At 45.3% G+C, this 27,772-nt stretch overlaps 1 protein-coding gene across 7 annotated transcripts; it reads right to left on the bottom strand.

Annotated features, from left to right (window-relative positions):
- Nucleotides 1-492: 492 nt before the first annotated feature.
- On the bottom strand, nucleotides 493-27,772 carry MLKL (mixed lineage kinase domain like pseudokinase). 7 transcript variants are annotated; one of them, XM_070388719.1, is made up of 12 exons: nucleotides 27,571-27,772; nucleotides 23,053-23,518; nucleotides 21,031-21,093; nucleotides 19,728-19,923; nucleotides 18,604-18,701; nucleotides 17,409-17,565; nucleotides 14,927-15,011; nucleotides 11,506-11,657; nucleotides 11,132-11,181; nucleotides 10,758-10,898; nucleotides 9,355-9,469; nucleotides 493-4,375 (listed from the first exon to the last, which is right to left on the bottom strand). In XM_070388719.1, coding segments are annotated over exons 2-12 (1,512 nt in total). In that variant the 5' UTR covers nucleotides 23,507-23,518; nucleotides 27,571-27,772; the 3' UTR covers nucleotides 493-4,374. The 7 variants fall into 7 exon arrangements, with proteins under 7 accessions (XP_070244820.1, XP_070244822.1, XP_070244821.1 ...); XM_070388721.1 differs by lacking the exon at nucleotides 27,571-27,772 and adding an exon at nucleotides 27,140-27,388 and having other exon boundaries at nucleotides 23,053-23,508; XM_070388720.1 differs by lacking the exon at nucleotides 27,571-27,772 and adding an exon at nucleotides 27,004-27,120.

Raw genomic sequence — 27,772 nt, 5'->3', positions numbered from 1 at the left:
GTACAGAAGAAAGCAGGAGAAAATATTTATGACCTTGGGTTAGGCAAAGATTGGATAACTCCTAAAGCATGACTCACGAAAACAAAACCTGACAAGCTGGACTTCAAAATTAAAAACGTATGCTCTTCAAAGGATGTCGTTAAGGTGAACTGAATCCTGGTAGAAAGTACTTGCAGAACTTCCCTGGTGGCCAGTGGTTAACACTCTGTTCTTCTACTGCAGGAGGCAAAGTTTCAACCCCAAGATCCTGCATGCCTTGTGGTGATCCACCCCCCGCCCCCCAAAAAGATGAAAATATTTGCAAATCATTTAGCTGATAAAAGGCTTGTATCCAGAATACTGTATATAGAGAAATCTCAAAACATGATAATTGGTAAAGCAAAACAACCTATGAGCAAAAGATTTGAACAGAAGTATCACCAAAGAAGATACACACAGATGGCAACTTAAATGAAAGCATGATCAATAAATGAAAGGATGATCAACATCATTAGTCATTAGGAAATGCAAACTAAAGGCTCAATGACATAGCACTCATTATATACTTATTAGGATCACCGAAATTAAAAAGGTTGACTGTACCAAATGTTGACAAGAATATAGAGGAGCTCTATACGCTACTCGTGGAGTGGAAAATAGCTCTACCATCCTCGAAAACAGTTGGACAGTTTCTTAAAAAGTTAAATGTACACCTACCATATGATCTAGCTGTTCGTTTTTAGATGTTTATCCAAGAGAAATAAAAGTATATACCACCTGAAACTATCACAACATTGTTATTCATCTATACTCCAATATAAGATAAAAAGTTAAAAAAAATTTTTAATAACATATATGCAAACAGACTTGTACATAAAAATCCATAGCATCTTTATCTGTTATAGCCAAAAATTATAAACAACTCAAATGTTCATCAGCAGATCAAAGGATAAATAAATGGTTACACTCATACATTGCCATAGTTTTCAACTATTTTTCAGCTAGAAAAAAGGAATAAATTAAGGATACATGTGATTATATGGATGAATCTTAAAATAGTTATACTGAAAGAAGGCAAACTTATCATATACCATATGATTACATTTACATAAAAATTTTAAAACACAAACTAATCAGTAATGATAGAAAGCAGGTCAGTGGTTGCCTAGGGAAATGGGGGTGGTGGGGTGGTGGGAGGGAGTGATTATAAAGGAGCATGAAGAAGCTTTGGGAACTGATGCACATGTTCATTATCTTGATTGTGGTGGTGCATTATATATGTCAAAACATCAAATCACACATGTTAAACGTGTAACCCACTGTGGGAAAATTATACCTCAAAAATACCATTTAAATCAGAATTGCGGGGCAGGAGTGAAGAGGGGGCTTGACTGTGCGCACATAATAGGATTTGGGGGCATGATGGTAATGTTTGTCATCTTGATGGGGTCTGGATCAGTCATGTGTATGAATTTGTTAAACTCATCAAATGGTATATTTAGGATTTGTGTATTTCACAACATGGACACATTACCTTCCCCCATCAAACAAACAAACAAACACCACCACCCTGTAAACAAATATTGAACTGCAGTTAATAATATAAATGCTGAAATGTTTAGTGATGAATTGTGTTGATGTTTGAAATTTTCTTCTAAATGCATAAAAAATAAGGATGGATCACCGGTAGGAAGAAGAATGGCTGAACTGATAAGTATATGATAAAATATGGTGAATTGTTAGGTGTAGAATGTAGGTGGTGACTATTCAGATGTTCACAGCATAACTCTACTGACATTTCTGAGTATTTGAAAATTTTTATATTTATAAATGTTGAGGAAAACATTAGGTATAGGGCTTTGGAAGATGTCTTGTGTGAGTCAGGGGTCCCTGAAGATTAAGCTTTATTACTAATACTTTCACAGTGAATCGCCTCTGCATGGGGGTCTGCCAGAGCATGTATAACCTATAAGGGAGAACTTACGCTGTAGCCCCTATAGCTACAGGGAACAAAAGACTTCAAAGATGAAAATAGTACTACCCTATGATTAGCTCAAGAAAAGCCTCATTTTCAGTGTGCAACCTGTCCTTGTTGATTCTTCTTTTTTAACTTAAAAATGTTCTAGGTTTAAAAACATCAAGAATAAATAAAAGATTAAAAGGAGTAGAAATGAACCACAATTTTATTCCCCAGAGATTTATTCCCCAGATTATAAGCTCAAATTTATTTTGCCTATTTTTTAAAAAATTTCATTTTATGGAATTATAGTTGTGTTAGTTTCTGGTGTATAGCAGAGTGATTCACTTACACATGTAAATATATTCCTCGTTTTTGAGATTCTTTTCTCATATAGGCTATCACAGAATATTGAATAGAGTTCCCTGTGCTATCGAGTAGGTCCTTGTTGGTTATCTGTCTTATATATAGAAGTGTATGTTCATCCCAAGCTCCCAATTGACCCCTCTCCCTGCCCCTGCCTATTGTTGTCTCCTCAGTGATTGGAACAATGCCCAGCACGTTGTTGTTGAATGATTTGGGATGAGTTCAGGCGGAAAGAAAAGCAGTGACAAGTAGAGGTCACCTTACCCAGAGCGAAGGTGTAAAAAAATTCAGAACAAACAGGTCACATCCAGGAGACATGGGTTTCTGATAACTCTTAGGCTAATATATTTAGTTTGTCCTATACAGCATAAAAATAACTTTTAATGAAGTGCCAATCTTTAAAAAGATGGACAGTTTACCAAAAATGTGACAAAGTGGATGGCTCTGGAAACACTGGGGTCCTATTCCTATATGATAAAAATAGGCTGCAGCTGAGCAGAGCCTGCCCTTTCTTCACAAAGTTCACCTGTTCCCTGAAGTCTCTCCTTCACGCTCAACTCACTTCTTAGGCTCCTACTAGACCTCACAGGGAGAAGGCAATGGCACCCCACTCCAGGACTCTTGCCTGGAAAATCCCATGGACGGAGGGGCCTGGTGGGCTGCAGTCCATGGGGTCGCTAGGAGTCAGACACGACTGAGCGACTTCACTTTCACTTTTCACGTTATGCATTGGAGAAGGAAATGGCAACCCGCTCCAGTGTTCTTGCCTGGAGAATCCCATGGACGTAGGGGCCTGGTGGGCTGCCGTCTATGGGGTCGCACAGAGTCGGACACGACTGAAGCGACTTAGCAGCAGCAGCAGCAGACCTCACAGGTATTAGAGTTTGCAGTCTCTCTCGGGAGCACTCTGGGACCAGATAATGGAGATGAGGTTGGTGTCAGAGATAAAGGCCTTGGGGATCCAAAGGGAGATTCTGTACTTAGTTCAGTGGGAAAGAGGAAGGATCAGTGTTTGCCCAGCTGTTTACTGCTGTCACAGTTCACCCCGGAACTTAGTGGCTTAAGACCACAGCCATTTATTTAGCTCATGGTTTTGTAAATGGGCCGTCTGGGCTGCTTTTGCTGTGTGGTTCTTCTGGTCTCAGCTGGATTCATCCCTGTGACAGCTGCTGGCCTGGCTGGTCCAGTATGACGGGTCCATGTAACCTCTCCTTCTCCAGCACCCTTGCGCAGCTTGCTCCCGGTGGAGGAGGGCTCCAAGAGACAGGGTGGAAGTTTGTAAGGCCTCTCGAAGCCTGGGCTTAGAACCAAAACACGATCACTTCAACATTCTATTGGCCAAAGCCAGTTACAGCACCAGCCCAGGTTCAAGTGGTGGGGATGTAGATTCTACTTCTTTTTTTTTTTTTTAAAGTTGTTTATTTTTTAATTTTTAGCTGTGATGGGTCTTCATTGCTGTGCAGGTCTTTCCTCTAGTTGCAATGAGTGGAGGCTACTCTTCGTTGCAGTGAGCGGGCTTCTCATTGCAGTGGCTTCTCTTGTTGCAAAGCACAGCCTCTAGGGTGCGTGGGCTTTAGCGGTTGGGCTCAGTAGTTGCGGCTCCCAGGCTCTAGAGCACAGGCTCAATAGTTGCGGTGCACAGGCTTAGTTGTTCTGTGGTATGTGGGGATCTTCCCAGGCTAGGGATCAAACCCATGTCTCCTGCATTGGCAGGTGGATTCTTTACTATCGAGCCCACCAGGGAAGCCCTAGATTCGACTTCCTGATGGGAGGGGCTGCTAAGTCACAATGCCAAGAGGTTTGGATCCAAAGAGAGACACATTTTTATAAAACTATCAGAGTTTTTATCAAAGGTGTATTTTTGACAGTATCATTGGGAGTGGGATGGATTACTGGAGTTGTTTTCTATTTGTAACAGAGAAGTGCTGCTCCCCTGTATCCATAAATAAATCCATGCTGAAGGATTTGAAAGAAAAAGATGCCCAGCTCATGTTCTTCCAGCTCCTTGTTCAGGGACACAGTTTCAGTTTCAACACTTGGCTTAATAAAAGGAAGACAGTCTCTTTAAGATTTCTGTGAATGAATGAACAGAAAGTTAGACAAGCTCAGGAACTGACAGTCACGTTAGAAACAAAGATATGTCCATATTACAAAACAGTGTAGAAACTGCACTCCCCTTGGTCTGGCTGGAGTCTAAAACACCATCAGCGTTCATGCCTTTGGAATGTGATGTTCCCTCTCACTTGGACAACTTTTGCTAGTTTATTTTTATTTTATTTTTGTAATTTTACTTGGACAACTTTTAAAATACAACTACCTTGTGGGAGATGTAAGCTCACATCTTAGTGTGAATTAGTCTCAGGTATTGATTCTCTAATACCAGGAGGACCTGGGTTTAAGGAAGCCTGGAAAGAAGAGGAAGAAGACAAAGGAGAATTTGAAGGAGAAGAAAGTACTTGTAGAAAATACTGTCAGCTTCTCATCCACCCTGAAGGATAATTCTTCAGGAAGCACCATTGAGTCTGCTCTTCTGTGCTATGAGGGCAAAGAGAAAGTTTCAGGTAGAAGCTAGGCCAAAGTTTTGATTTTGTTAGGGAAATTAAAATGGAAGTAGTCTTGTTCAGGCTTCAGAAGCAGGAGAGCGGGCCGCAGACTGACTTCTGACCCTGCCTGGACCACGTGCCTGCTTGCAAACACACCAATTGTTACCAGGAAGCCAAGCGGCACTTTAGATCAGAGAGGGAATGGGTCTTGGATTTCCTTGAGCCCTTGGAGGCCTGGCCTGCTCCCTGGGGTTTCAGAAAATCTTGTGACTCACGAAGTGAAACAAACAACATTGTAAAAGTTCAAGAAAAACCATCACTTCATTTTTGCAGGCAGACCGATGCTCACATCAGTGGGCAGCCTGGGATTATAAGCAGGAGCTCCCCAAACTGCAATTTGAAGTCTCACCCGTAGGGTAGACGCACTGCCAGGGACCTCTTCCCAACTGGGACTCCAGATTGCTGTTAACGAGGGACTTCCCAGCACTTCTGAAGTCTGGAGGTTGTTTGGCCTAATTTGGTGATGTATGTGCTGTTACTTTTCTCTGTTGTTTTTCTCTTCTTTTAATGACTATATATTGAAATGAAATCAGTCAATCCTCTATTAAATATTGAAATTGTTTATTGTGTGTGTAACGAGTGGTTTCTTTTGTTAGTGAATCTTTTGAACTAAAAAGAAAAGTAAAACTTTCGGCAAAATGGATTTTCATTCCAAAAGGTAGGGATGGGGGCAAAGGAAGGGGAGGGATGAGATACCCTCTCTAACATGACTGTTAGAGTGATTCCCAATGGACCACCAATGAACAGGCCAGAGACTTCTGTAAATAGTGGCGCCATCCTTGGGGGGACTGCCCCCGAAGCCTGGACACCTATCTCTTTAGTTTCTCTCTCAGGCATTTAATCTTCATTTACCAATGCCCTCCACCCCCAGGTCTCTAACTCAGGATATTCTCACCTGTGTGCCTCAGGATACATGCACAAGAATGTTTACGGGTGAGGTTCCTAAAAGGACGATTAAAATATCCGTAGATAGAGGAAGGGGTAAGTAACGTGCATGGTTATCTAAGTGGCCTACTATACAGCAGTGGAAAAGAATGAGTTTAAACCATCACATTAGCATGGATGAATTTCAAAACATTTCTTCATACTAACTGATCAACTGAAGAAAGTTGTGGTAGAATATAGCATGATATCACTTACAAAAAGTCCTTATACATTTGTGCTAAGCTGCTTCAGTTGTGTCTGACTCTTTGTGACCCTATGGAATATAGCCCACCAGACTCCTGTGTCCATGGGAATTTCCAGGCAAGAATACAGGAGTGGGTTGCCACTTCCTCCTACAGGGGATCTTCCCAACCCAGGGATCAAACCTGCATCTCCTGGGGCTCCTGCACTGCAGGCAGATTTTTTACCGCTGAGCCACAGGAAAACCCATAATTTAGTGTACCTTTGTTATAAAACCATAGACAAACCTTTACCAGAAAGTTAGGATAGTGGCTCCTCCTGGAGGAGGGGAGAGGAATGTAAAAGCAAGGGATGCGGAGGTCCCTTTCTGAGTTAGTGGTAATGTTCAAGTCTTTAGGAGTGGATATGTGATATTCTTTATCTTCGACTTAAAAAAATGAACATATATATTTAATCATTGCTGTACTGTTATACATATCACAATAAAGATAGGAAAAACATGATTTTGTTTCCTTGAATACTGTAGCAACTTCAGTGGAAACACTTCCCCAGTATCTAGATACACTGCATGTGAATCATGTTCTCTTGTATTTGGAGCTTTGTGGAAAGCCTGAGAGATCTGGATCTAGAGTAGGGGAGGGAAACATTCCCATTGAAGGAGATGGTGTAGGAAAACTATGGAGGAGCAGCTGATAACATGGTGAAATAAAAGTCTCAGTAGAGGAAATTACCCCAGGGTGTTGATAAAAGAAAAGGAAGAAAGGGAGAGAAAGTCTCAGTTCATTCGCTCGGTCCTGTCCGACTCTTTGCGACCCCATTACTGCAGCACACCAGGCTTCCCTGTCCATCACAAACTCCCCGGAGCTTACTCAAACTCATGTCCATCGAGTTGGTGATGTCATCCAACCATCTCATCCCCTGTCGTCCCCTTCTCCTGCCTTCAATCTTTCCCAGCATCAGAATCTTTTCCAATGAGTCAGTTCTTCACATCAGGTGGCCAAAGAATTGGAGCTTCAGCATCGGTCCTTCCAATGAATACTCAGGCCTGATTTCCTTTAGGATTGACTGGTTGGATCTCCTTGCAGTCCAAGGGACTTTCAAGAGTCTTATCCAACACCACAGTTCAAAAGCATCAATTCTTTGGCACTCAGCTTTCTTTATGGTCCAACTCTCACATCTGTACCTGACTACTGGAAAAACACAGCTTTGACTAGACAGACCTTTGTCAGCAAAGTAATGTCTCTGCTTTTAGTTTTCTTCCAAGGAGCAAGGAGTGTCTTTTAATTTCATGGCTGCAGTTGCCATCTGCAGTGATTTTGGAGCCCCCAAAAATAAAGTCAGCCACTGTTTCCCCATCTATTTTCCATGAAGTGATGGGACCAGATGCCATGATCTTAGTTTTCTTAATGTTGAGTTTTAAGCCAACTTTTTCACTCTCCTCTTTCCCTTTCAATAAGAGGCTCTTTAGTTCTTTACTTTCTGCCATAAGGGTTGTGTCATCTCCGTATCTGAGGTTATTGATATTTCTCCCAGCAATCTTGATTCCAGTTTGTGCTTCATCCAGTCTGGCATTTCACATGATGTATTCTGCATATAAGTTAAATAAGCAGGGTGACAATATACAGCCTTGACGTACTCCTTTCTCGATTTGGAACCAGTTTGTTGTTCCATGTCCAGTTCTAAGTTTTTGACCTGCATACAGATTTCTCAGGAGGTACGTAAGGTGGTCTGGTATTCCCATTTTTTAAAGAATTTTCCAGTTTGTTGTGATCCACCCAGTCAAAAGCTTTGGCGTAATCAATAAAGCAGAAGTAGATGTTTTTCCGGAACTCTCTTGCTTTTTCGATGATCCAGAGGATGTTGGCAATTTGATCTCTGATTCCTCTGCCTTTTCTAAAACCAGCTTGAACATCTGAAAGTTCATGGTTCACGTACTGTTGAAGCCTGGCTTGGAGAATTTTGAGCATTACTTTGCTCGCGTGTGAGATGAGTGCAATTGTGCGGTAGTTTGAGCATTCTTTGGCATTGCCTTTCTTTGGGATTGGAATGAAAACTGACCTTTTCCAGGCCTATGGCCACTGATGAGTTTTCCACATTTGCTGACATATTGAGTGCAGCACTTTCATAACATCATCTTTTAGGATTTGAAATAGCTCAACTGGAATTCCATCACCTCCACTAGCCTTGTTTGTAGTGATGCTTCCTAAGGCCCACTTGACTTCACATTCCAGGATGTCTGGCTCTAGGTGAGTGATCACACCATCATGGTTATCTGGGTCATGAAGATCTTTTTTGTACAGTTCTTCTGTGAATTCTTGCCATGTCTTTTTAATATATTCTGCTTCTGTTAGGTCCATACCATTTCTGTCCTTTATCGAGCCCACCTTTGCATGAAATGTTCCCTTGGTATCTCTAATTTTCTTGAAGAGATTTCTAGTCTTTCCCATTCTATTGTTTTCCTCTATTTCTTTGCATTGATCACTGAGGAAGGCTTTCGTATCTCCCCTTGCTATTCTTTGGAACTCTGCATTTAAATGGGTATATCTTTCCTTTTATCCTTTGCCTTTTGCTTCTCTTCTTTTCTCAGCTATTTGTAAGGCCTCCTCAGACAGCCATTTTGCCTTTTCGCATTTCTTTTTTCTTGGGGATGGTCTTAATCACTGCCTCCTGTGCAATATCACGAACTTCCATCCATAGTTCTTTAGGTACCCTATCAGATCTAATCCCTTGAATCTATTTGTCACTTCCACTGTATAATTGTAAGGTATTTAATTTATGTCATACCTGTATGGTCTAGTGGTTTTCCCTACTTTCTTCAATTTAAGTCTGAATTTTGCAATAAGGAGTTCATGATTTGAGCCACAGTCAGATCCTAGTCTTGTTTTTGCTGACTGTATAGAGCTTCTCCATCTTTGGCTGCAAAGAATATAATTAATCTGATTTTGGTATTGACCATTTGGTGATGTCCATGTGTAGAGTCTTCTCTTGTGTAGTTGGAAGAGGGTATTTGCTATGACCAGTGCATTCTCTTGGCAAAACTCTATTAGCCTTTGCCCTGCTTCATTCTGTACTCCAAGGCCAAATTTGCCTGTTACTCCAGGTGTTTCTTGATTTCCAACTTTTGCATTCCAGTCTCCTATGATGCAAAGGACATCTTTTTTGGGTGTTAGTTCTAGAAGGTCTTGTAGATCTTCATAGGACCGTTCAACTTCCACTTCTTCAGCATTACGGGTTGGGGCACCGTCTTGGCATTCTGTGGTATTGAATGGTTTGCCTTGGAAACAAACAGAGATCATTCTGACTCAATGAAACTATAAGCCATACCATGTAGGGCCATCCAAGACAGACGGGTCATGGTGGAGAGTTCGGACAAAATGTGGTCCACTGGAGAAGGGAATGGCAAACCACTTCAGTATTCTTGCCTTGAGAACCCCACGAACTGTATGAAAAGGCAAAAAGATAGGACACTGAAAGATGAACTCCCCAGGTCAGTAGGTGCCCAATATGCTGCTGGAGATCAGTGGAGAAATAACTCCAGAAAGAAGGAAGAGATGGAGCCAAAGCAAAAACAACACCCAGTTGTGGATGTGACTGGCGATGGAAGTAAAAGTCCTATGCTGTGAAGAACAATATGGCATGGGCGTTGTGGCCAGCACAGCAGGCAGGGCTCGAAAGTGGCTGACGCACAGTTTGGGAAAAAGAAACTAGAGACAGAATTAAAGTTTTAAAGATGGGGCTGGGGGACCAAGACCTCTTGGGTCAAGAGCCCTGTTCCTTGGAGCCACACCACTTTTACTGAGTGTCTTGGCAAGCAGAAAGTACCTGTTGTGCTACAATGAAGTCAGCCTCCTGGGTCCCCGGTCACGTCTCCCACTTTACTGATTACTTTAAACTATCTTTGTTATTTTCTTGTACCAGGACTCTCACCTAGCTGGAGGTCATTGACCTGCATGTGCCTTGGGAGAACATCTTAGTGTGTGCACAGGCAGCGTCCTGAACTGGCGCTGACCCGGCGTTCCAAGGTCCACTCTATATTTTTCCTTAGCTTAGCAGGGTATGATGACCCAACTGATCAACCCAATGTACTTTCATTTGTGTTACGCTGTATTGCTATATTTTGCTTTTATTCTTTTCCCATGGTGATTTTCTCATGGCTTAGCCAGAGCAACAGGTGGCTGACTATTAACCCCTGCACATAGGAACCTGGAATGTTAGGTCCATGAATCAAGGTAAATTGAAAGTGGTCCAACAGGAGATGGCAAGAGTGAACGTCGACATTTTAGGAATCAGTGAACTACAATGGCACTGATATGACACTGAAAGATGAACTCCCTAGGTCGGTAGATGCCCAATATACTACTCCTCTGAGCTACAGATAGTGTATAGGCTGGAATAATCTGCCTTCTCAACCCACTTTAGATTAGACAATGCCCTTTGGGCAGGGTTTCTGAACTCCAGTGCTACTGATAATCTGGGCCGGATAGTATTTGTTGTAGGGGTTGTTCTATGCATCCTAGGATGTTGAGTAGCTTCTGTCCACCAGATACCGGTGGATATGTCCACGCCACCCCACCTCCCCTGAGCTGTAACAGCCAAAAATGTCTTTAGACATTGTCAGTGTCCCCCAAAGGGCAAAACCACCCCTGGTTGTGATACACAAAGAAAACCTTTCACAAATGTTAAGTAACACGTGTGGTCCATGCTGTTTAGACCAGAAAGAGCCCTACCTTTAACAGAGGGCCTCCTGGAGGGTTCGTAGGCACGGCAATCATCAATGATCTCCTGCAACTCTGAAGGGCAATCTTCACCCACTGGCTCCTGGTGCCGGGACTCAGCCACCAGCTGGTAGATCTTCTTGGAATCACAACCTGGAGTGGAAATGATATGACGGGAGGCTTAAAGATTGCTCTGGCACCCACACATCCCTCTGGATGCTGCCGGCTGGCATCAGACCTAGGGACTCTGAGAACTGGAGACATAGGAGCTTCCAGTGACCCCACTGACCAGCGCAGGCAGTGCCCACATTGAAGAAGAAAGCGTCCAGGACAGCATTGATGTTTAACTCTAGTCTACCTTCTAAGTCAGCTTTCACACTGCTTACCTTCAAATGGGCTCTTCCCAGTGGCGATCTCCCAGAGGACAATTCCAAAGCTAAAAGAGAAGCAAGAAAATGAACAATGATAACAAGTTTCCTTTTTCCATGCCCCTGTAGCCATTTCCAGAAAACATAGAGAATTTTCTTTTCTTTTTTTTGGCACTGTGTAGCTTGTAGGATCTCAGTTTCCCCAACCAGGGATTAAACCCAGGCCATGAAGTGGGAGTGCTGAATCCTGACCACTAACCCACCAGGAACTCCCCACAGTGAACTTTCCCATTACCATCAATTACATTCCAGGGATGCTCCTCCCTAACGGCATTTGACTTGGACTTTCTTGTCAGGTTCATCTGAGAACTGGCATGAGAACATAGACATACCTGTATATTTCAGCTTTTATGTCGTATTTATTATACACATTTTCCAACCTCTGGGGTGAGATGTATGCGGCAGAACTGACCCTCTCTGCTGGTTTTCCTCTAGTTTGTCGGCTGATGGAAGTCTGTGTTTTGCTCAACTCAAATCCTGCAAGCTAGAGAGAGAGGTGACTCAGAGGCAGAAAGAAATGGCAGGATCTTGGGTGGGAAGTAGAGGGCAGGGACTGGTGCTACACGTGACTGTCAGGGGATGGTCTTTTTCCTTCAGGATGTTTCCAGTGAGGTCTCCTGGCCGTGTGGCTACTCTCCTGGCTGCATTCTGGGTTCGATCTATTATGGTGCATTGACCAAGAGAAACACAAAGAGGTTTCTTCTCTGTAAAAATGAGACAGTGAGGATTATTTGAAATGATGGTTGTCAAGCACCTGTAAAACTTGGTATGTTTTTTTTTTTAATTGATTGATTGATTTTTGGCTGTGCTGGGTCTTTGTTGCCGCGTGTGGACTTTCTCTAGTTGCAAAGAGTGGGGGCTATTCTCTAGTTGCGGTGCTACTCTCTAATAGCGGGGGGGCGGGGGGACTACTCTCCAGTTTCGGGCTTCTCACCGTGGTGGCTTCTCTTGTCAGGAGCACAGGCTCCAGGTGAATGGGCTTTAGGAGCTGCAGCTCGCGGGCTTCAGCAGTTGTGGCTCACAGCTTAGTTGCTCTGCTGCATAAGACTTGGCATGTTGTAGTTATTCTAATATTACTACATTAGATATGCACAAGGCTTCCTCAGTTGATAACTCAACTCCACTGTGTTAGGATGGACAGGGGTGCCTGGAACTACCGATGGCTCGTTTTCTCTTGGAGGCAGACAAAACAAAAACAAAGAAACAAAAAACCTCCAACAACACGGGGGATCCTCTCTGTTGTATCTGACCCTATATGGCCAATGCCATGCTCTTAAAGAAGGCACAGAACAAGTCATGGGAGAGGGTGTTCTTGCTCCGTGTACATCTGTCATTAGCACCATTTGTGTGCAGAGGGCTGTCTGTGCCAAATGCAGCTAGGGAGCCAAAGCTAGGGGCAAGAATTAGATGCTTATGTGGCTCCTCCCTCTTATTCACAAGTTCAGGGAGCGCTGACATCCTCTGACATCTGGCTCCACACTAACCACCAGGGGTGAGAAGCTGAATAGCACATGTTACAGTCACATGTGATGAGCACCAGGAGAGTGGTATAGACACTGTGCTTTGGGAACACTTACTTATATTACACCAATGGTGGGGAGATCCAACCAGTCCATCCTAAAGGAAAGCAGTCCTGAATATTCATCGGAAGGACTGATGCTGAAGCTGAAGCTCCAATACTTTGACCGCCTGATGCAAAAAACTGATTCATTGGAAAAGACCCTGATGCTGGGAAAGATTGAAGGCAGGAGGAGATGACAGAGGACGAGATGGTTGGATGGCATCACCGACTCGATGGACATCAGTTTGAGCAAGCCCCAGGAGTTGGTGATGGACAGGGAAGCCTGGCGTGCTGCAGTCCATGGGGTTGCAAAGAGTTGGATATGATTGAGCGACTGAACTAAATTGAACTGAGTGGTGGGGAAAGACATCTGAAGGGCAGAAGAGACCTGTCTCTTGTTTTCAGAGAAAGCTATCTATAGATGACAAAGAATATATTCTTTTAGCATTTGGGAACTGTGGACATGGGGTTAACAAAACCCTTTCCTCATCTACAGGACAATCTGAATGTCAGTGAACTTTTTAGTTCTATTCCCCTCGAACCTGACAAAAGCAGACTGTTACTTATGCTCCTAAGTAATATATATTGCTGTTGATTAATAAACGACCAGTGACCAGTAAGTCATTTATGGATGAGAGGTCGGGGCGGTGGGGACTGTGAAGAAGTACAGGGGTGCTCGGCTATGTGGTGACTCACACCTGGCCTGCCCCTTTCGGGAACACTGGAAGGCATGCCTGCGGAGTTGCTATAAAAGAATATTGAGGACTTCCCTGATGGCCCAGTGCATCAGAATCCACAGTGGATAAGAATGCAGGGGACACAAGTTTGATGCCCGGTCCAGGAGGATCCCACATGTTACAGAACAACTAAGCCCTTGAGCCACAACTACTGAGGCCCGTACCTAGAGCCCGCAGGCTGCAACTACCGGAGCTCGAGTGCCTGGGGCCTGTGCTCCACAAGGAAGCCTCTGCAATGAGAAGCCGTCACTCGCTGCAACTAGAGAAAGCTCTTGCAAAACAACGAAGACCCAGTGCAGCCATAAATAAATAAAAAACACAGTGATACCACACACACACACACAAACTCCTCCAGTTAAAAAAAAAGAATATTGACTCCTGTGAGTCATGAGGCTTCTAAGCTTCTCCTGCACCCACAGAGACGAGCCTCTTTCTCTCACACTTGGGCTGAGGGCAAGGAGAATATCTCCTGGAGGATTGCGGGGGCTCCCACTGGATGGAAGGATTTGATGCTGCCAAGGAAAGTTATGACCAACCTAGACAGCATATTGAAAAGCAGAGACATTAGTTTGCCAACAAAGGTCCGTCTAGTCAAGGCTATGGTTTTTCCAGAGGTCATGTATGGATGTGCGAGTTGGACTGTGAAGAAAGCTGAGCGCCGAAGGATTGATGTTTTGAACTGCAGTCTTGGAAAAGACTCTGGAGAGTCCCTTGGACTGCAAGGAGATCCAACCAGTCCATTCTAAAGGAGATCAGTCCTCAGTGTTCTTTGGAAGGAATGATGCTAAAGCTGAAACTCTAATACTTTGGCCACCTCATGTGAAGAGTTGACTCATTGGAAAAGACTCTGATGCTGGGAGGGATTGGGGGTAGGAGGAGAAGGGGACGACAGAGGATGAGATGGCTGGATGGCATCATCGACTCGATGGACATGAGTCTGGGTGAACTCCGGGAGTTGGTGATGGACAGGGAGGCCTGGCATGCTGCAATTCATGGGGTTGCAAAGAGTCGGACACAACTGAGCGACTGAACTAAACTGAACTGAGGTGGCATGCCGTGTTTTCTGCATGATACCCTTCTGATTGCCTCTAGGTGCCAAGTGTGGGCCACGGCCAGTCTGTGAGTCTGGATGCCTCCTTGGACCTAAGAAGACGCCCTCATGGGTGTTGCAGGGACACAGAAGTGGTGTCCAGGCATCTAAGAGGAGACGACTCTTAGCCCGCCCCTGGTGGGTGGACAGTGGGGGAGACAGGGATCAGAAGGGCAGGGAGGACTGAGTCTGTCCAGTGCAGGGCGTGTGGGGCGCTGTCCAGGCATAGGAAGCGCTGAGTTCAGTTCCACGGTGAAGGCAGAGAAACAATCAGGCACAGGCTTTCAGGGAAACACGCACGCCTCTCCCAGCACCAAACAGTCATATAGGTCAAACTCAGAGGGTGCCCGGACGGCCACGCTCACCTTCACGTTGTAGTCTTTTGTCACCAGGAAGCTCGTGCTACTGATGTTCCTGTGGAGTTCTGAGGGTGTTTCCGAATGGTGCAGCCTAACGTGACCAAAGGCAGGGTACGTTAGTGACCTTTGCACAGACTTTTTTTTTTTTTTAATAACCTTTTTATTTTATTTTTGGCTGTGCAGGGTCTCTGTTGCTGTATGGGCTTTTCTCTAGTGGCGGAGAGCGGAGGCCACTCTCTAGGTGCAGTGCTCCTCTCTAGTTTTAGGCTTCTCACTGCAGTGGCTCTCTCAGTAGCTGCGGCATGTGAGCTCAGTACTGGCGGCTCCCAGGGTCTAGAACCGAGGCTCAGTAGCTCTGCAGCATGTGGAATCTTCCTGGACCAGGGATCGAACCCATGTCTCCTGCATTGGCAGGTGGATTCTCTACCACTGAGCCACCAGGGAAGCCCCTGCACAGACTTTATTGAAAGGCATGACAGTCACTACCAGGATAATGAGGTTGGTCAGTACCAAGCCTTCTTCCTGGGTAGGTATCCACGGGTTAGTGGGAGAACCAGGATGCAGAGGTGAGATCTGACAACTGTGTGCTGCACGCTTCTGTGGGGCTCTGCATGGGAAGTGCTGAGCAAAGAAAGGGCTGAGGCGTGGCTGGATGGTTGGGCCATACCTAGGACCCTTCTGCTTGAAACAGAATGGAAAGCTGGGGTTTCCACAAACTCAGTAAGTGGTGGGGACTTCCCAAGTGGCACTAGTGGTAAAGAACCTGCCTAAGTTCTTTGGATGAACGGAGCTCCTGCCTCCCATTTTGGGCTTCTATCATAGAGTCAGCCTCAGATTGGGTTCTCCCAGAAGCAGATCATGAGCATGGACTGTACAAGTGACTGATTAGGAAGGTATTTCCAGCAATTAAGCCCTCATGCCACAACTACTGAAGCCTGAGGTCTGCAATGAGAGAAACTACCACAGTGAGAAGTCTGGGCTTCACAACTGGAGAACGGCCCCCGCTGTGCATAACTGGAGAACGGCCCCGCTCTTCACAACTGGAGAATGGCCCCCGCTCTGCACCACCAGAGAATGCCCGTGCAGCGATGAAGACCCAGAGCAGCCAAAGATAAATCAGTGAAATTTTAAAAGAGAAGATAGTCCCAGGAAACCAGTGAGGGACCTGTGGAAGCAAGGCAGAGAAGGAGGAGAAATCAAGCAAGGGCGTGACTTCAGGTGAAGTTCCAGGCTCAGCCTAATCCCACGGGGACCTCTGGAGAATAACTACCCCTCAGGGTTTGTTCTGCATGAAGCAAAGGAGCTGGACTTCTGTACCCACACTGGTTGTTCAGTGACTATGGGTTGGGGTGAGGGAGGGGAGGAGAGAAACAGGGTCAGGGACGGGGGCTGTAAAGTTCCCGGGCATTTTCAGCTCTCAGGGCCTAGAGGCTCTAGCACCCGTGAATGTTCCTCTACAGATGGCGGTGAGGAGCTGTTAGCAGCACATATGCTGAACGGTGGATGAGAGTGCAGATCAGCTAAGAAGGGTCAGCGGTCCTCTGGATAGGCACTAACAGTGCCCCCTACTGTCCAAATCCTTCTCGCAAAACCCACTAGTGTACGAAGTTGAGAAGGATAAACTGTACGATTTCCAAGAAAGAGTAAGGAAGTATTTCCCAAAGTATGGGATAAGTGGCATGCAAGGTGATACATTAAGAAAGGTATTCTTCTTTTAATTCCAATCTTTCTGATTATGTCAAGAAGAAAGTCTCTGTTTGGTGCTGGATGTCTTTGACACTTCTCTAAATCTGCTAACATCTCCTCTGTGAAAAGATAATGCTGGTCTGAATTGTAGATCTTTTGCTAGGCGGCAACATTTAACCAGAATTTAATAACTTTATTTTGGTTTTATTTGTGGTCACCTATTTGTGCTAAGTGATTCTGGTCTCCAATTTATGGTAGTAATAGAAAATGTCCCCCGTTTTTTCCTAACTTATTATTAATATTTTTTTTTACAAAGTGAGCTAATTGAAAGAAAAATATTAAATAAATAATGGCATTAATGTGAATACGGTAATAACTACGTATGTGGTCTGTTAGTGACTGACTTTTGGGGGCCCTTGGGCTAAAGGAACCATAGAGTATATGTGAGAGTAGGTAGAGCTGGTGGATAAAATATAGGACATCCATATGATTTTGAATTTTGAAAAATCAATACTTAAAAAAAAAGAAAGTACTAAAAAAGTGTAGGGTTTATATGGAATTCTGTATATCTGAAATTTCAGTAAAAGTATATCTGGTGTCATATTTGGAACATACATTGTACTAAAATTGTTTATTGCTTATCTGAAATTCAAGTTTAACTGGACCTCTTGTATTTTTATTTGCTAAACGTGGTGATTTGCTCAAGGAGGCTTCCAGCCTCTTCTCTGCTTGTCTCTGGGTCAAGCAGAAAGGAAGGCAGACTCATCCTCTTCCTCTGGGCGCCCTCTCCCCACACTGGTACCTGTACAAGCCTCTGGCTGCCCCCACGGCCAGGATGATGCGCTTGGCCAGGGTGAGGTCCTTTTCCCGATCCAGCAGCTCCCTCAGGGTCCCGAGCTCACAGTACTCCATGACGATGGATAACTGAGGGGGCGTCACTGATGGAAAAGAGCCGATCGCTGTGAAGATCCATCCGTGCTCAGAGGTCCTGCTTACTGTAGCCCATCCCACCCTCTCTCCAAGAGACAGACGAAGCTCTGCTGTGTTTCTCCATCTCCATCTCACATGGTTTGACTCCCTGAATTGAGTCCAATACCCACAGAGTCCCCATGCCTCTTCTCTGTGGCATTTGGCATGTCAGAACTCTACACTTCCCCTAGTTACTTGAGTAACTGACTCCCCGACTCGACACTACAACCCAGGAGGGCGGGGCCTGCTTTGTCCAGACAGTGCTCACAGGAAGTTGAATAAATATGTTGAGTAGGGGAGCTCAGACAGGAAGCTGGGGCCTCAGGGCAGGGCCATGAGACAGGCAAGAACTGATGTACACAGAGTGAGTCAGTCACCCTGGCTGTCACCCCGGAAGATAAATATTACTAGAGGTTTCCCTTTAGCCTGGGATTCTGTGCTCCAAAGTCAGGTCACCTGAGCCTGTGCAGAAACTTCCAGAGGGGATAAGAAGGGAGCTGCTCTGCCCTCTCTGTAGGCAAAAGCAGCAAAACATAACCAGCAGGAGAAGCCACATTGTGAGAGGAAATGCAGCCACATTAAAAAAATAAAAAACAAAAAAGAAACTGAACCTGACAAATGAAGTTCTTGGTAAAAGGGCAGGTTAATTTAGCTTTTAGATTCACTCGACACTAATGATCAAGGTTAGATTCCTTGTTTGGGTCAGTCAGCTTTGCAATGTTTTATTGCAACAAAATACACTCATCACCCAGGTCAGCATCTGAACAAGCATCTCCTTGGTTCCCAGTGAATCAGCAGGAAGAGATGTGGTTGCATTAGTGCAAACCAGCCCTCAGGCTGAAGCCAACTTCAAGCCTCTTCACTTGAAAGAAGATGGGAACCTGCATCGTGAGATGCGAAAAAATAAATGTCAATAATAAAAGCACCGTGCAGATGCCACCCTTTGAGCTGTTGTAGTAAAACAACGCAGTAACGCACAAAGATATAAGACAGACCACAGCATACCCAGTCCTAGAGGCACCTCTTACCTGTTTCATCAATGCAAATCCCAAACATGCGCAGGATGTTGGGGGAATCAAATTTCTTCATGGTTCTGATTTCGTTATTGAAAGTATGCCTCACTATTCTATGAGAATAAAAAGGGAAAATAGGATTTCAGGTTGGGGAGGTCCTTCAGAAAACATTCAGTGTAGTGACCGTCTGTATATGCATGGGGCTTGAGGGATCATCAGCCATTCCTTGGTGGCTCAGATGGTCAAGTGACTGCCTGCAAAGTTGGAGACCCAGGTTCAATCCCTGGGTCAGGAAGATCCCCTGGAGAAGGATATGGCAACCCACTCCAGTATTCTTGCCTGGAGAATCCCATGGACAGAGGAGCCTGGTAGGCTACAGTCCATGGGGTCACAAAGAGTTGGACATGACTGAACAACTTCATTTTCACTTGAGGGATCATCAGCATCTCCCAGGGGTGAGGATAAGGCATATACAACCTGTTCTAAAGAGTCACCTGGTAATTCTTAGTCAACTTAATATATGCATACCCTATGATCCATCAGTTCCTCTCCTGGCAATACAGCCCCAAGAAATTCCCATACAGGGCCATAAGGGATACCTATGGCAGCATTATTTTTGATGGGCAAAAGTTAGAAGCAGGTTGTGTTCCATCATTGGAAAAAGAGGCAAACTGTGGATTTCCACCATGGATAATAGCAGTCAGAAGCAAAGGACCACAAGCACAGTGTAAGTTTCACGACGCTGAGTGAGAATGGTAAGGAAGCAGGCGGCAGACGTGACGCACTGTCGTCTGTGAACATTTAAAACGCACATATATGATAACAGCGAACATTTTGCAAGAACACATACAAACAAAATATTTTATCGTCTGTGAAAGGGATGGGAACCCAAGAAACAGCAATGAAAGGGAACCTGCCTTTAAAAATATCTAAATACATGAATAAACAAGAGACGTTTCTAGAATTGACTTTGGAAGACGTACCTTTAAGTGTAGACTGTGTTCCTTAATAACAGAGAGCAAATATTTAACCCTCTGGGGTCTGAGTTCCCCCATATCAGAATATGGAGACAGTCTGCCCCTCTCCTTGAGTTACAGACAGGAAGTAACTAGGGGAGAGAACCGTACAAAACAACTTACCCAATGTCTTTGGCCTGGGAGTTGTTGAATACTTTTATGGCCACTGGAGATTCGTGGTATTTTCCTTCATAAAGTGTGCTGGATTCATTTTCCTTTAGTAGGATCCAATCGGCTTCTGGAAGCTCCTCCTTCTTAATCTCCTTGATTTGATCTTGTGGGAACCCCTTCTTGGGTTTCTGTGAATCTGACCTCATCCCTAGGAGAGAAGGTAATAAAGAGTGAACAGCTGAGGAGGGTGTGTTATGAGGGAAGAGGCATCTTAGCAACGCTTGAGGGGGAAGCCCCCCCTAGTGAACCAAAGCTGGGTCTGCCTGGAGCTTCTGATTGCCTCCTTCCAGGAGAGAGGTCCCCGTGCCTCTGAGTGACTGGTAGAGACACAGCCAGTGGTAACAGAAACGTCTTGTGTACTTCTTTCTCCTCTTCTTCAGATCCAGCCTGTCTCCAGCCTACACCCCATCTCTATCCATCTCTCTCATCTCCTCCTACTGCACAACAGCTTGGCGCCTGAGCGTTTGGCATCTTGTCTAGTGAGTTCAATTCTAATAGGTAGACACAGAGTTTAAGCTCAGGAATCCCACTGCTGTTGTGTGTCTCTCCTCTCCCTTACTCCATGCCATGGCTGGGAACTCTCAGAAGGCAGAGCCTTTCTCTGTATCTTAGTTTCCTCTACACACAGGCTCTAGCATAAAGCAGAGACTCACAGATGTGTAGAATGGATAAGCGTTTTTAATTTGATTTGAATTTCTTTTTAATTTTTAAAAACTTTTAACTTCGTATTTGGGTATAGCTGATTAACAAACAATGTTGCGATAGTTTCACCGGTACAGCAAAGGGACTCAGTCATACATACACATGTATCAGATTTTGAATTTCTTCTTGGAAATTCAGCAAATGAATTGAAGCTTTGATGCTATCTAGAGGAAGTCATCAGGGGACTTCCCTGGAAGTCCCGTGGTTATGATTCTGAGCTGCTACTGCAGGAGGCACGGGTTCAATTCCTGGTCAGGGAACTAAGATCCCACAAGCCACAAGGGGAGAAAAAAAAGAGAGAGAGAGAGAGGAAGTTGTCAGCACTTTAACAGGTGCTGGAAGATATCTTGCTGGTCAAGAAATCCCCTTCAAACACGACCCCATGCACAAAAGCTTAGGCCAGCCGTGAACACATCCCCAAAACCTGCGGGCTGCTTGCAGCTATCCAGCCCAGAAAATGGACCAGGGTGGGGCGGGGGAGCCCAAAGTTCCTAACAAACTCATGACTTCTAGTTTGGGGCAGCCAGAGGCAGCAGGGCACACGGCAACTCACAGTTCTTCACGGCTTCGATGGTTTCCTCCAGTTGCATCAATAGAGTTTTTACAGTTTCTTTCTCTGCAAGAAAAACAGCAGCAAATACTCAAAAACAGAAATGCTCAGAGAAAGCACACCAAGATACCCTTTTCTCATCTCTCGTGTTCATTACAGTAGAAATGATTACTGGTCACGAATATCTGGCTCTCCACTTCCAAGCAGACAGGAAGTGCCCTGACGCATGACTGTGTGCCTTGCTTTGGCCAAGAAATGAAGTGAAAGAAATTTTCAGGGAAGTCTGTGTCAACATGAAAGTGTCACAATACTGAAACATCCTGGAAAGATGACAGCTACCTTAGAGAGTCTCCTGGACTTTTCTCTGAATGAGAAAAAGACATTTCCTTCTCTAAGACACTGAGGTTTTTTTTTTTTGAACCATGGTATAATCATATCTATCCTGACTTATATATTCAGAAATATGTTAAAAATTGATCATATACTAGATAGGGTGACCAACCATCCCAGTTTTCTCAGGACTGAGGAGCTCTGAGGATATAAGACCTTCAGTGCTCAAACCAGGAAAATCTCAGCAGACAAACACATACATGGTTCATAGCAGTAATATTTCTAAAACCTATGTGGAAGTTAATCTGCCAAACTGTATCAAAGTTTTAAAATGTCCATACTCTTTGATCTAGCAATTAGACCCAGTAACTCAACTTGTAGGAATTTTCCCTAAGGAGATCCTGAAATACATGCAAAAAGACTCACTGTAGAACTATTAACAATAGTGGAAAACTGGACACAATTTAAATATCCATCAATAGAGAGCTCCTTGAATATATCTGGTCCCTATAAACCAAGGATACTAGACAACTCTAAGGGTATTTATATGCAAGAATATGTAATGAGCTTATTTAATGAGAAAAACAAGAAGGAGGACAGTGTGCTTAGTATGCTATTGATTGTACAACAACAAGAAAGAAAATATATACTTGACTCTCCCAAAGGCTATTCAAGAAACTGGCAAGAGAGCATGTGTCTGGGAATGGAACTTTGCTGTCAAGGGTGAGAGGCAGATTTCCACCTCATGCTGGGTCTTTTTGTGCCTTTTGAATTTTGTCCTATGTGAAAGTATTACCAAGTCCAAATGTTTTCACACAATTGCAGGAAGTATATCCTTTCCTCCAAGTTGATGACACGGAGGTGCCTCCTTCTACCAGAAAGTGGACCAATGAACGCTGAAGATGAGGAAGGCCAGGGACCACTCCTGCTCTTTGGCAGGATCAGCTGCTGCAATGCTTTCAGCATCACTTCAACCCAATTCCTGATTCCAGTTTTCTTGTGGTAGGTGTTTGGTTGAGGGAATTAAAAATGCCTCACTTTTCCTCATCAAAAAAACAAACAAACAAAAAACCATTTGCCTACAGGTCTCTTCCATATCTGGTTTGTGATGCTGGAGAGTCTCCTGCGGACCTGACTGGGGATGCACTGTCCTCCACACCAAGGGTGAGAACGGTTATCCCTCTGAGTTCCAGTGCCTGGACGGTTCATTGAAACTCTACCCTAATTCCTCTCCCTCCACCCACAACCCTAATAAGAGGGAAGGATCTGGAATTAACATCACCACGATCTGCAAAAGTGTAAAGTCATATCTGTTTCCCTTGTTTCCTGTTTAGTCCACCGCGTATCTCATTCCCTTGGAGTCCTGCCCTCCACTCAGTCCAGCCCCGGCCACTCGGACCCAAGCCACTGCCATGTCTGCACAGCCTCTGACGTGGTCTCCTGACAGCACTCACACTTCCCCTCTTGCCCCTGGCTCTGCTGAGTTATTGGCCCCAAGTCTTCACTCCCATGTAGTCATATCATACATCCACACTCTGGCTGCAGCCTCATGGTGGGCACCCCTCTCCACTCAGACGTCTGGAATTCTGAGTCTCGTCAACAGATACCTGCCAAAACCACTTCAACCTTCCTGATTTTCCAAAATGAGACGAATACACCTGTATGTGCATCCCCCCACCTGAAAAAAGTCCTCACCACTCAGTCCTTGGATAGCTTTCCTGTCCTCCTCTGCATCCTGTTGATCTTCCTGTTGCCAGGACACTCCTAGGCTGAGGCTTGACGTATGCCTCCACTGATCCACCTGGAGCAGCAGAGAGAGCTCCTCCCAGACATCGCTCAGCCTCTGGTTCACCCCACCAAAGATTATGCTGTCATGCCCTGCTGTTAGAAACTTCTGGATATTGGACTTATTGCTGAACTTGTCTATCCGCTCCTTAGCTTCCTCTAGGGCATCCTGGAAACGGCTCAGCGCGGCAGTTATCTGCGGGGGCAGGTTCCTCTCTCCGTGGTCCTGGAGCATTTGCAGAGGCTGCAGCAGGCTCTGGACGCGGTTCCCTAGACGTCGGCATTGTTTCTGGCAGTATTTCATCTCCTCACACTGGTTGTAGATAAGCTGGCCTAAGGAGATGATCTGCTTCAATTGATCCATACCTGGAAGAAACTGATGGAATCTGTTTAAGTTCCAGGAATCTCCTTCATATTTACTACTGGGATAAGGGAACATCAAGGGTGTCTGTGATTTAAATGGTTGAAGAGGTCTTCCTATTGTTTTCATGTAAGGTAGAGATGGCTTGCGTCCACCAAAACCTTCCAGTTTTAGCTGGGAAGTACTGGCTTTGCCAGGGGCTTCCCCGGTGGCTCAGCGGTAAAGAATCTACCTGCAATGCTGGAGATGTGGCAGGAGCTGTGGGTTTGATCCCTGGGTCAGGAAGATCCCCTGGAGGAGGAAAATGGCAACCACTTCAGTATTATTGCCTGGAAAATCCCATGGATGGAGGAGCCTGGAGGGCTACAGTCCACAGGGTCACAAAGAGTCCGATATGACTTAGTGAATAAACAACAAATTGGCTCAGCTAGGACTACATCTCCCAGACTTCCCTGCAGCTTGATGGGGCCATATGACTATTTCTCACAGAAGGGGTATGAGCAATAAAGTGTTACTTTGGGTTTGAGTCAGGTTTGTCTCCTCTACACACTGTCAGCTGGTTGTATAGGAGGATGTAGCCCTGGGTGTGGTGGAGCCCAAGAATGTAGAATCCTGGATCCCTGGAGGAGAGCCGCTCACAAACCTGGAATGACTGCCATGGACTGCTAAGTGAGCACGGAATAAACAGCTATTGCATTTGAATCATTACATTTTGGGGTCAATTTGTTAAAGCAGGTCAGCCTGTTCTAACAAGCATATCCTGCTAAAGTATAGAGCTGACCACAGGACAGTGGGTTGAAACGCTCAGATCCTGTCTAAAGAAGGTAAGGATTACCTAGTAAAGTCAACAGCTGCTGCTCTTCAAGGATAAAGGGCCCAGTGGTAGATGATCTTCTAGTTTTTAAAGAGCAGTCAGAAATCTGGATTTTTATATTTAATCTCTCAATTTAAAATCCCACAACCAAGTCAAAAAATGTTTTAAAAACTATGCAGTCCAACACTGTGTTGGTCAAATACATTTTGTTTGCCAACTGAAGATTGCCTTTGAAGCCTCAGTTTACAACCTTGGCCACAGCCAGCAGAGGATGTTCAGGACTGTAATAGAAGCCAGCTTCTGTAATCTCAAACTTTTCTTTCTGTCTCTTTTTCCAATGCTTGAGCATGCCTGCCTCCGTGGTCCACACCTTCATCCCTCTATAGTGTGTTTTCAGCACCCTGTAAATCTGCTTCAGCCTCCCCACTGGCCGATGCATCCGTAAGACTTCTTGTTATAAGTGCTGGTCCCTCAGAGGCATTTTCGTAAAGACTAAGAAGCTTTCCAGGCTCAGCAGAGGTGCGGGAGACATTTGTGTTGCCTACACAGTCTCCACTTCTCTGCTCCTAATGCACTGTGTGTGCTCAGCTGTGTCCTACTCTGAGGCCCCAGGGACTGTAGCCCACCAGGCTTCTCTGTCCACGGGATTTTCCAGGCAAGAATACAGGAGTGGGTTGCCATCTCCTACTCCAGGGGCTCTTCCCAACACAGGGGTGGAACCTGAGTCTCTCGCCTCTTGGCAGGCGGATTCCTTACCACTAGTGCCACTTGGACTACCTTCATATTTTCTGTAACAATCAACAGCAATCCGTTTGTGGATTTGAGATCTATGCCATTACTCAATTATGGGCTTCAAGAACCAATAACTTTCTCTATTGCTTAAGCCAGTTTGAATCATATTTGCTGTACATGCAACCGAAAGCAACTGGGTTCAGTTGAATGATGAATGATGCTAACAGCAAAGACCACGACTCGCTCTATTCACCTGCTGCAGGCTAGTGATTCGGAACCAGGAGGTCACAGCGTTATCTTAATTTTGTAGATGAAGACACTAAGTTAGGGAGAAGGTTGCATTTAAATAAGTACAGGGCAACGGAAACACTTTCCAAAGCAGTTTTAAACAAAGCTAATCTCAACAGTTCAATGAAACAGGTAGGAGTAGTAGTACTAGTTTGGAGAAAGTAGTTGGCCTGGAACCAAATCTGGCTTAAAAACTAGTAGAAGTGAAACCAAGTAAGCAACTAATTGATACTTTTTGTTGTTATTGTCTTAGCGTTATATTGATCTAGGAAGGGAAGTAACAGGTGTTGCTGCTGCTGCTAAGTCGCTTCAGTCATGTCCGACTCTGTGCGACCCCATAGATGGCAGCCCATCAGGCTCCCCCGTCCCTGGGATTCTCCAGGCAAGAACACTGGAGTGGGTTGCCATTTCCTTCTCCAGTGCATGAAAGTGAAAAGTGTTAGGGCATGCCTAAAAAAGACTCAAGGGGTCTCAGGCTACCCAGATATTCCTAGCTGCTAAGCAGAGAGATTCAGGGTCATTTGTGGGGACTCCTGGGGGCAGTGAACTTTATGCCTTTCTCTGATCCACTGGAGACAGAAGCAGTGGTCATGCTTCTGTCAGTTCCCCCAGTTGCTCAGGGAAACTTGAGGATTTCAGCTTCATAGCTCCAAGCTCCAGTTATCTTATTCAAAAAAGCCATATCTCAGCATTAACTAGTCAAATGATAATGGGGAAAATATCCAACTCATCAAAACAACGACTTAAAAGAATACATTTCACAGGAAAAGTGATGACGTGGTATGAAGAAAACCATGGAAAACAAATCCTCAAGAAATGGAGAGAACTATTATTTATTTTGGCTGGGGAGATTAAAAATTACAAACCTGGCAATCCTTTTTCAAATATAAATCTAATTTAATGCAGTTCCAGTAAAACTCTCAATGGTACATTTTGGTATTGAAACTAAATGATCCTCAAAGTTCATTTGAAAGAGGAAATTAGTAGGAATAGTCAGGATTTTTGTAATAAAATAGGGACCCATCTATCAGATATTAAAATTATAATAACTAAAATTGTTTAGGGCTTATTGAGTATAGGATAAAGATATCAAAAGGATGAAAGGGAATATAAATACATATACACTTTTACTCAACAATGTGAATTTCTAGGAATTTGTGCTGTAAAGGAGCTCGTATGTGTATAGATAGATGGATGCTAAGGATGCGCACTGAGGTGCTATTTATAATATGTAAAACTGCTAACATCCCTAATAAAGATATGTTCATAGGTTTCTTGCAGGAAAACAATGAGGGGTAAAAGTCACTAATTTTAAAAGTGAAAAATCTTAAAATGGTTAGTAACAATATAAATCCATGAAAAATTCTGATGCCATTTCCCTCTCTCCTCCAAAAACTGGCATCAAGCAACCTTTTCTGATGAGACTTTTAACACAGAGTTATTCCTCTTGTGCCTAAAACGGGCATTAACCATTAAGACGTGGGATCAGCTCCCGGCAGTTTCCGCACTGACTGCTCGCAGCGGTGCTGTGCAGGGCAGTGGGCCGGCTTCAGGAGGCACCTCCACGGCGACCCCCACGTGTCCCCTCTCCTACACCGCGCCTTCTTCAGCAGGAAGCGGCGGGAGAGGGAGGCCGCACCCTCGGGGCCGAGGAAAAGAAACCAACCTGGTCCTGAGTTCCGGGAAACGGGCCTGTGGCTCTCCCCTCACCGCCCAGGATCCCGGCTGCGCCCTGCAGCCCGCGCGCCCCGGGCACCGCGCGCCCCGGACACCGCGCGCGCCGGGACGACCGCCGGACTCACCCCGCCCTTCCCGAGGCCATCCAGTCGGTCCGGGGCGCGGTTCCCGGAAGGTCCGTCGGCTTCTCGGACGTTCAGCCCCCCGACACGAAGTCTGCGACCGGGGACCCCGGGGAGGTGCCGGGTCGCGCGCTTTGTGTCCCGCCGGCCGGCAGGCCCGGAACGGACGCCAGCGGCGGGGTGCGGGCGTGCCCCTCGGAAGTCCGGCGGCCTTCTGCTCGCCGGCCCTGCACCCCGCCCTCCCCGCGGGCCCCGTCAGCCTGTCGGGCGGGGAGTCTGACGCGCCTCCTGTAGCTGTGACAGGGACCTTGCAGCCGCCCCCCCGGCTCAGGCGCCTTGGTTTCCTAGAGCTCTTTCCAGGTGGTTCAGGCAGAAGGCCCCTCGCTTCCTCTTGGTCGTCTTCCCCCGCCCTGTCCACCTCTCCCCAACCTTACCGAAATTTCTCAGTAACTTTATGGAGTACTCCTGGTGCCCACGTCCTCTGCTTGGGGCTGGGGACTCAGGAAAGAATAAGGTCCCGGAAACTAGTATAGCGAGCACCCAGTATGGGAAAGATTAGATGAGCCCAAAAAACAGAACTAGAGAGAAGGTTCTCGTGTCTGCTTCTCGGTGCCTGAAAATACCGAGTGTGGTGGG

Source organism: Bos mutus, chromosome 18, assembly GCF_027580195.1.
Source record: "Bos mutus isolate GX-2022 chromosome 18, NWIPB_WYAK_1.1, whole genome shotgun sequence".
NCBI classification, from domain to species: domain Eukaryota; kingdom Metazoa; phylum Chordata; class Mammalia; order Artiodactyla; family Bovidae; genus Bos; species Bos mutus.
The sequence above is the reverse complement of the archived record's forward strand: the minus strand, read 5'-3'. Positions and strand labels throughout refer to the sequence as shown.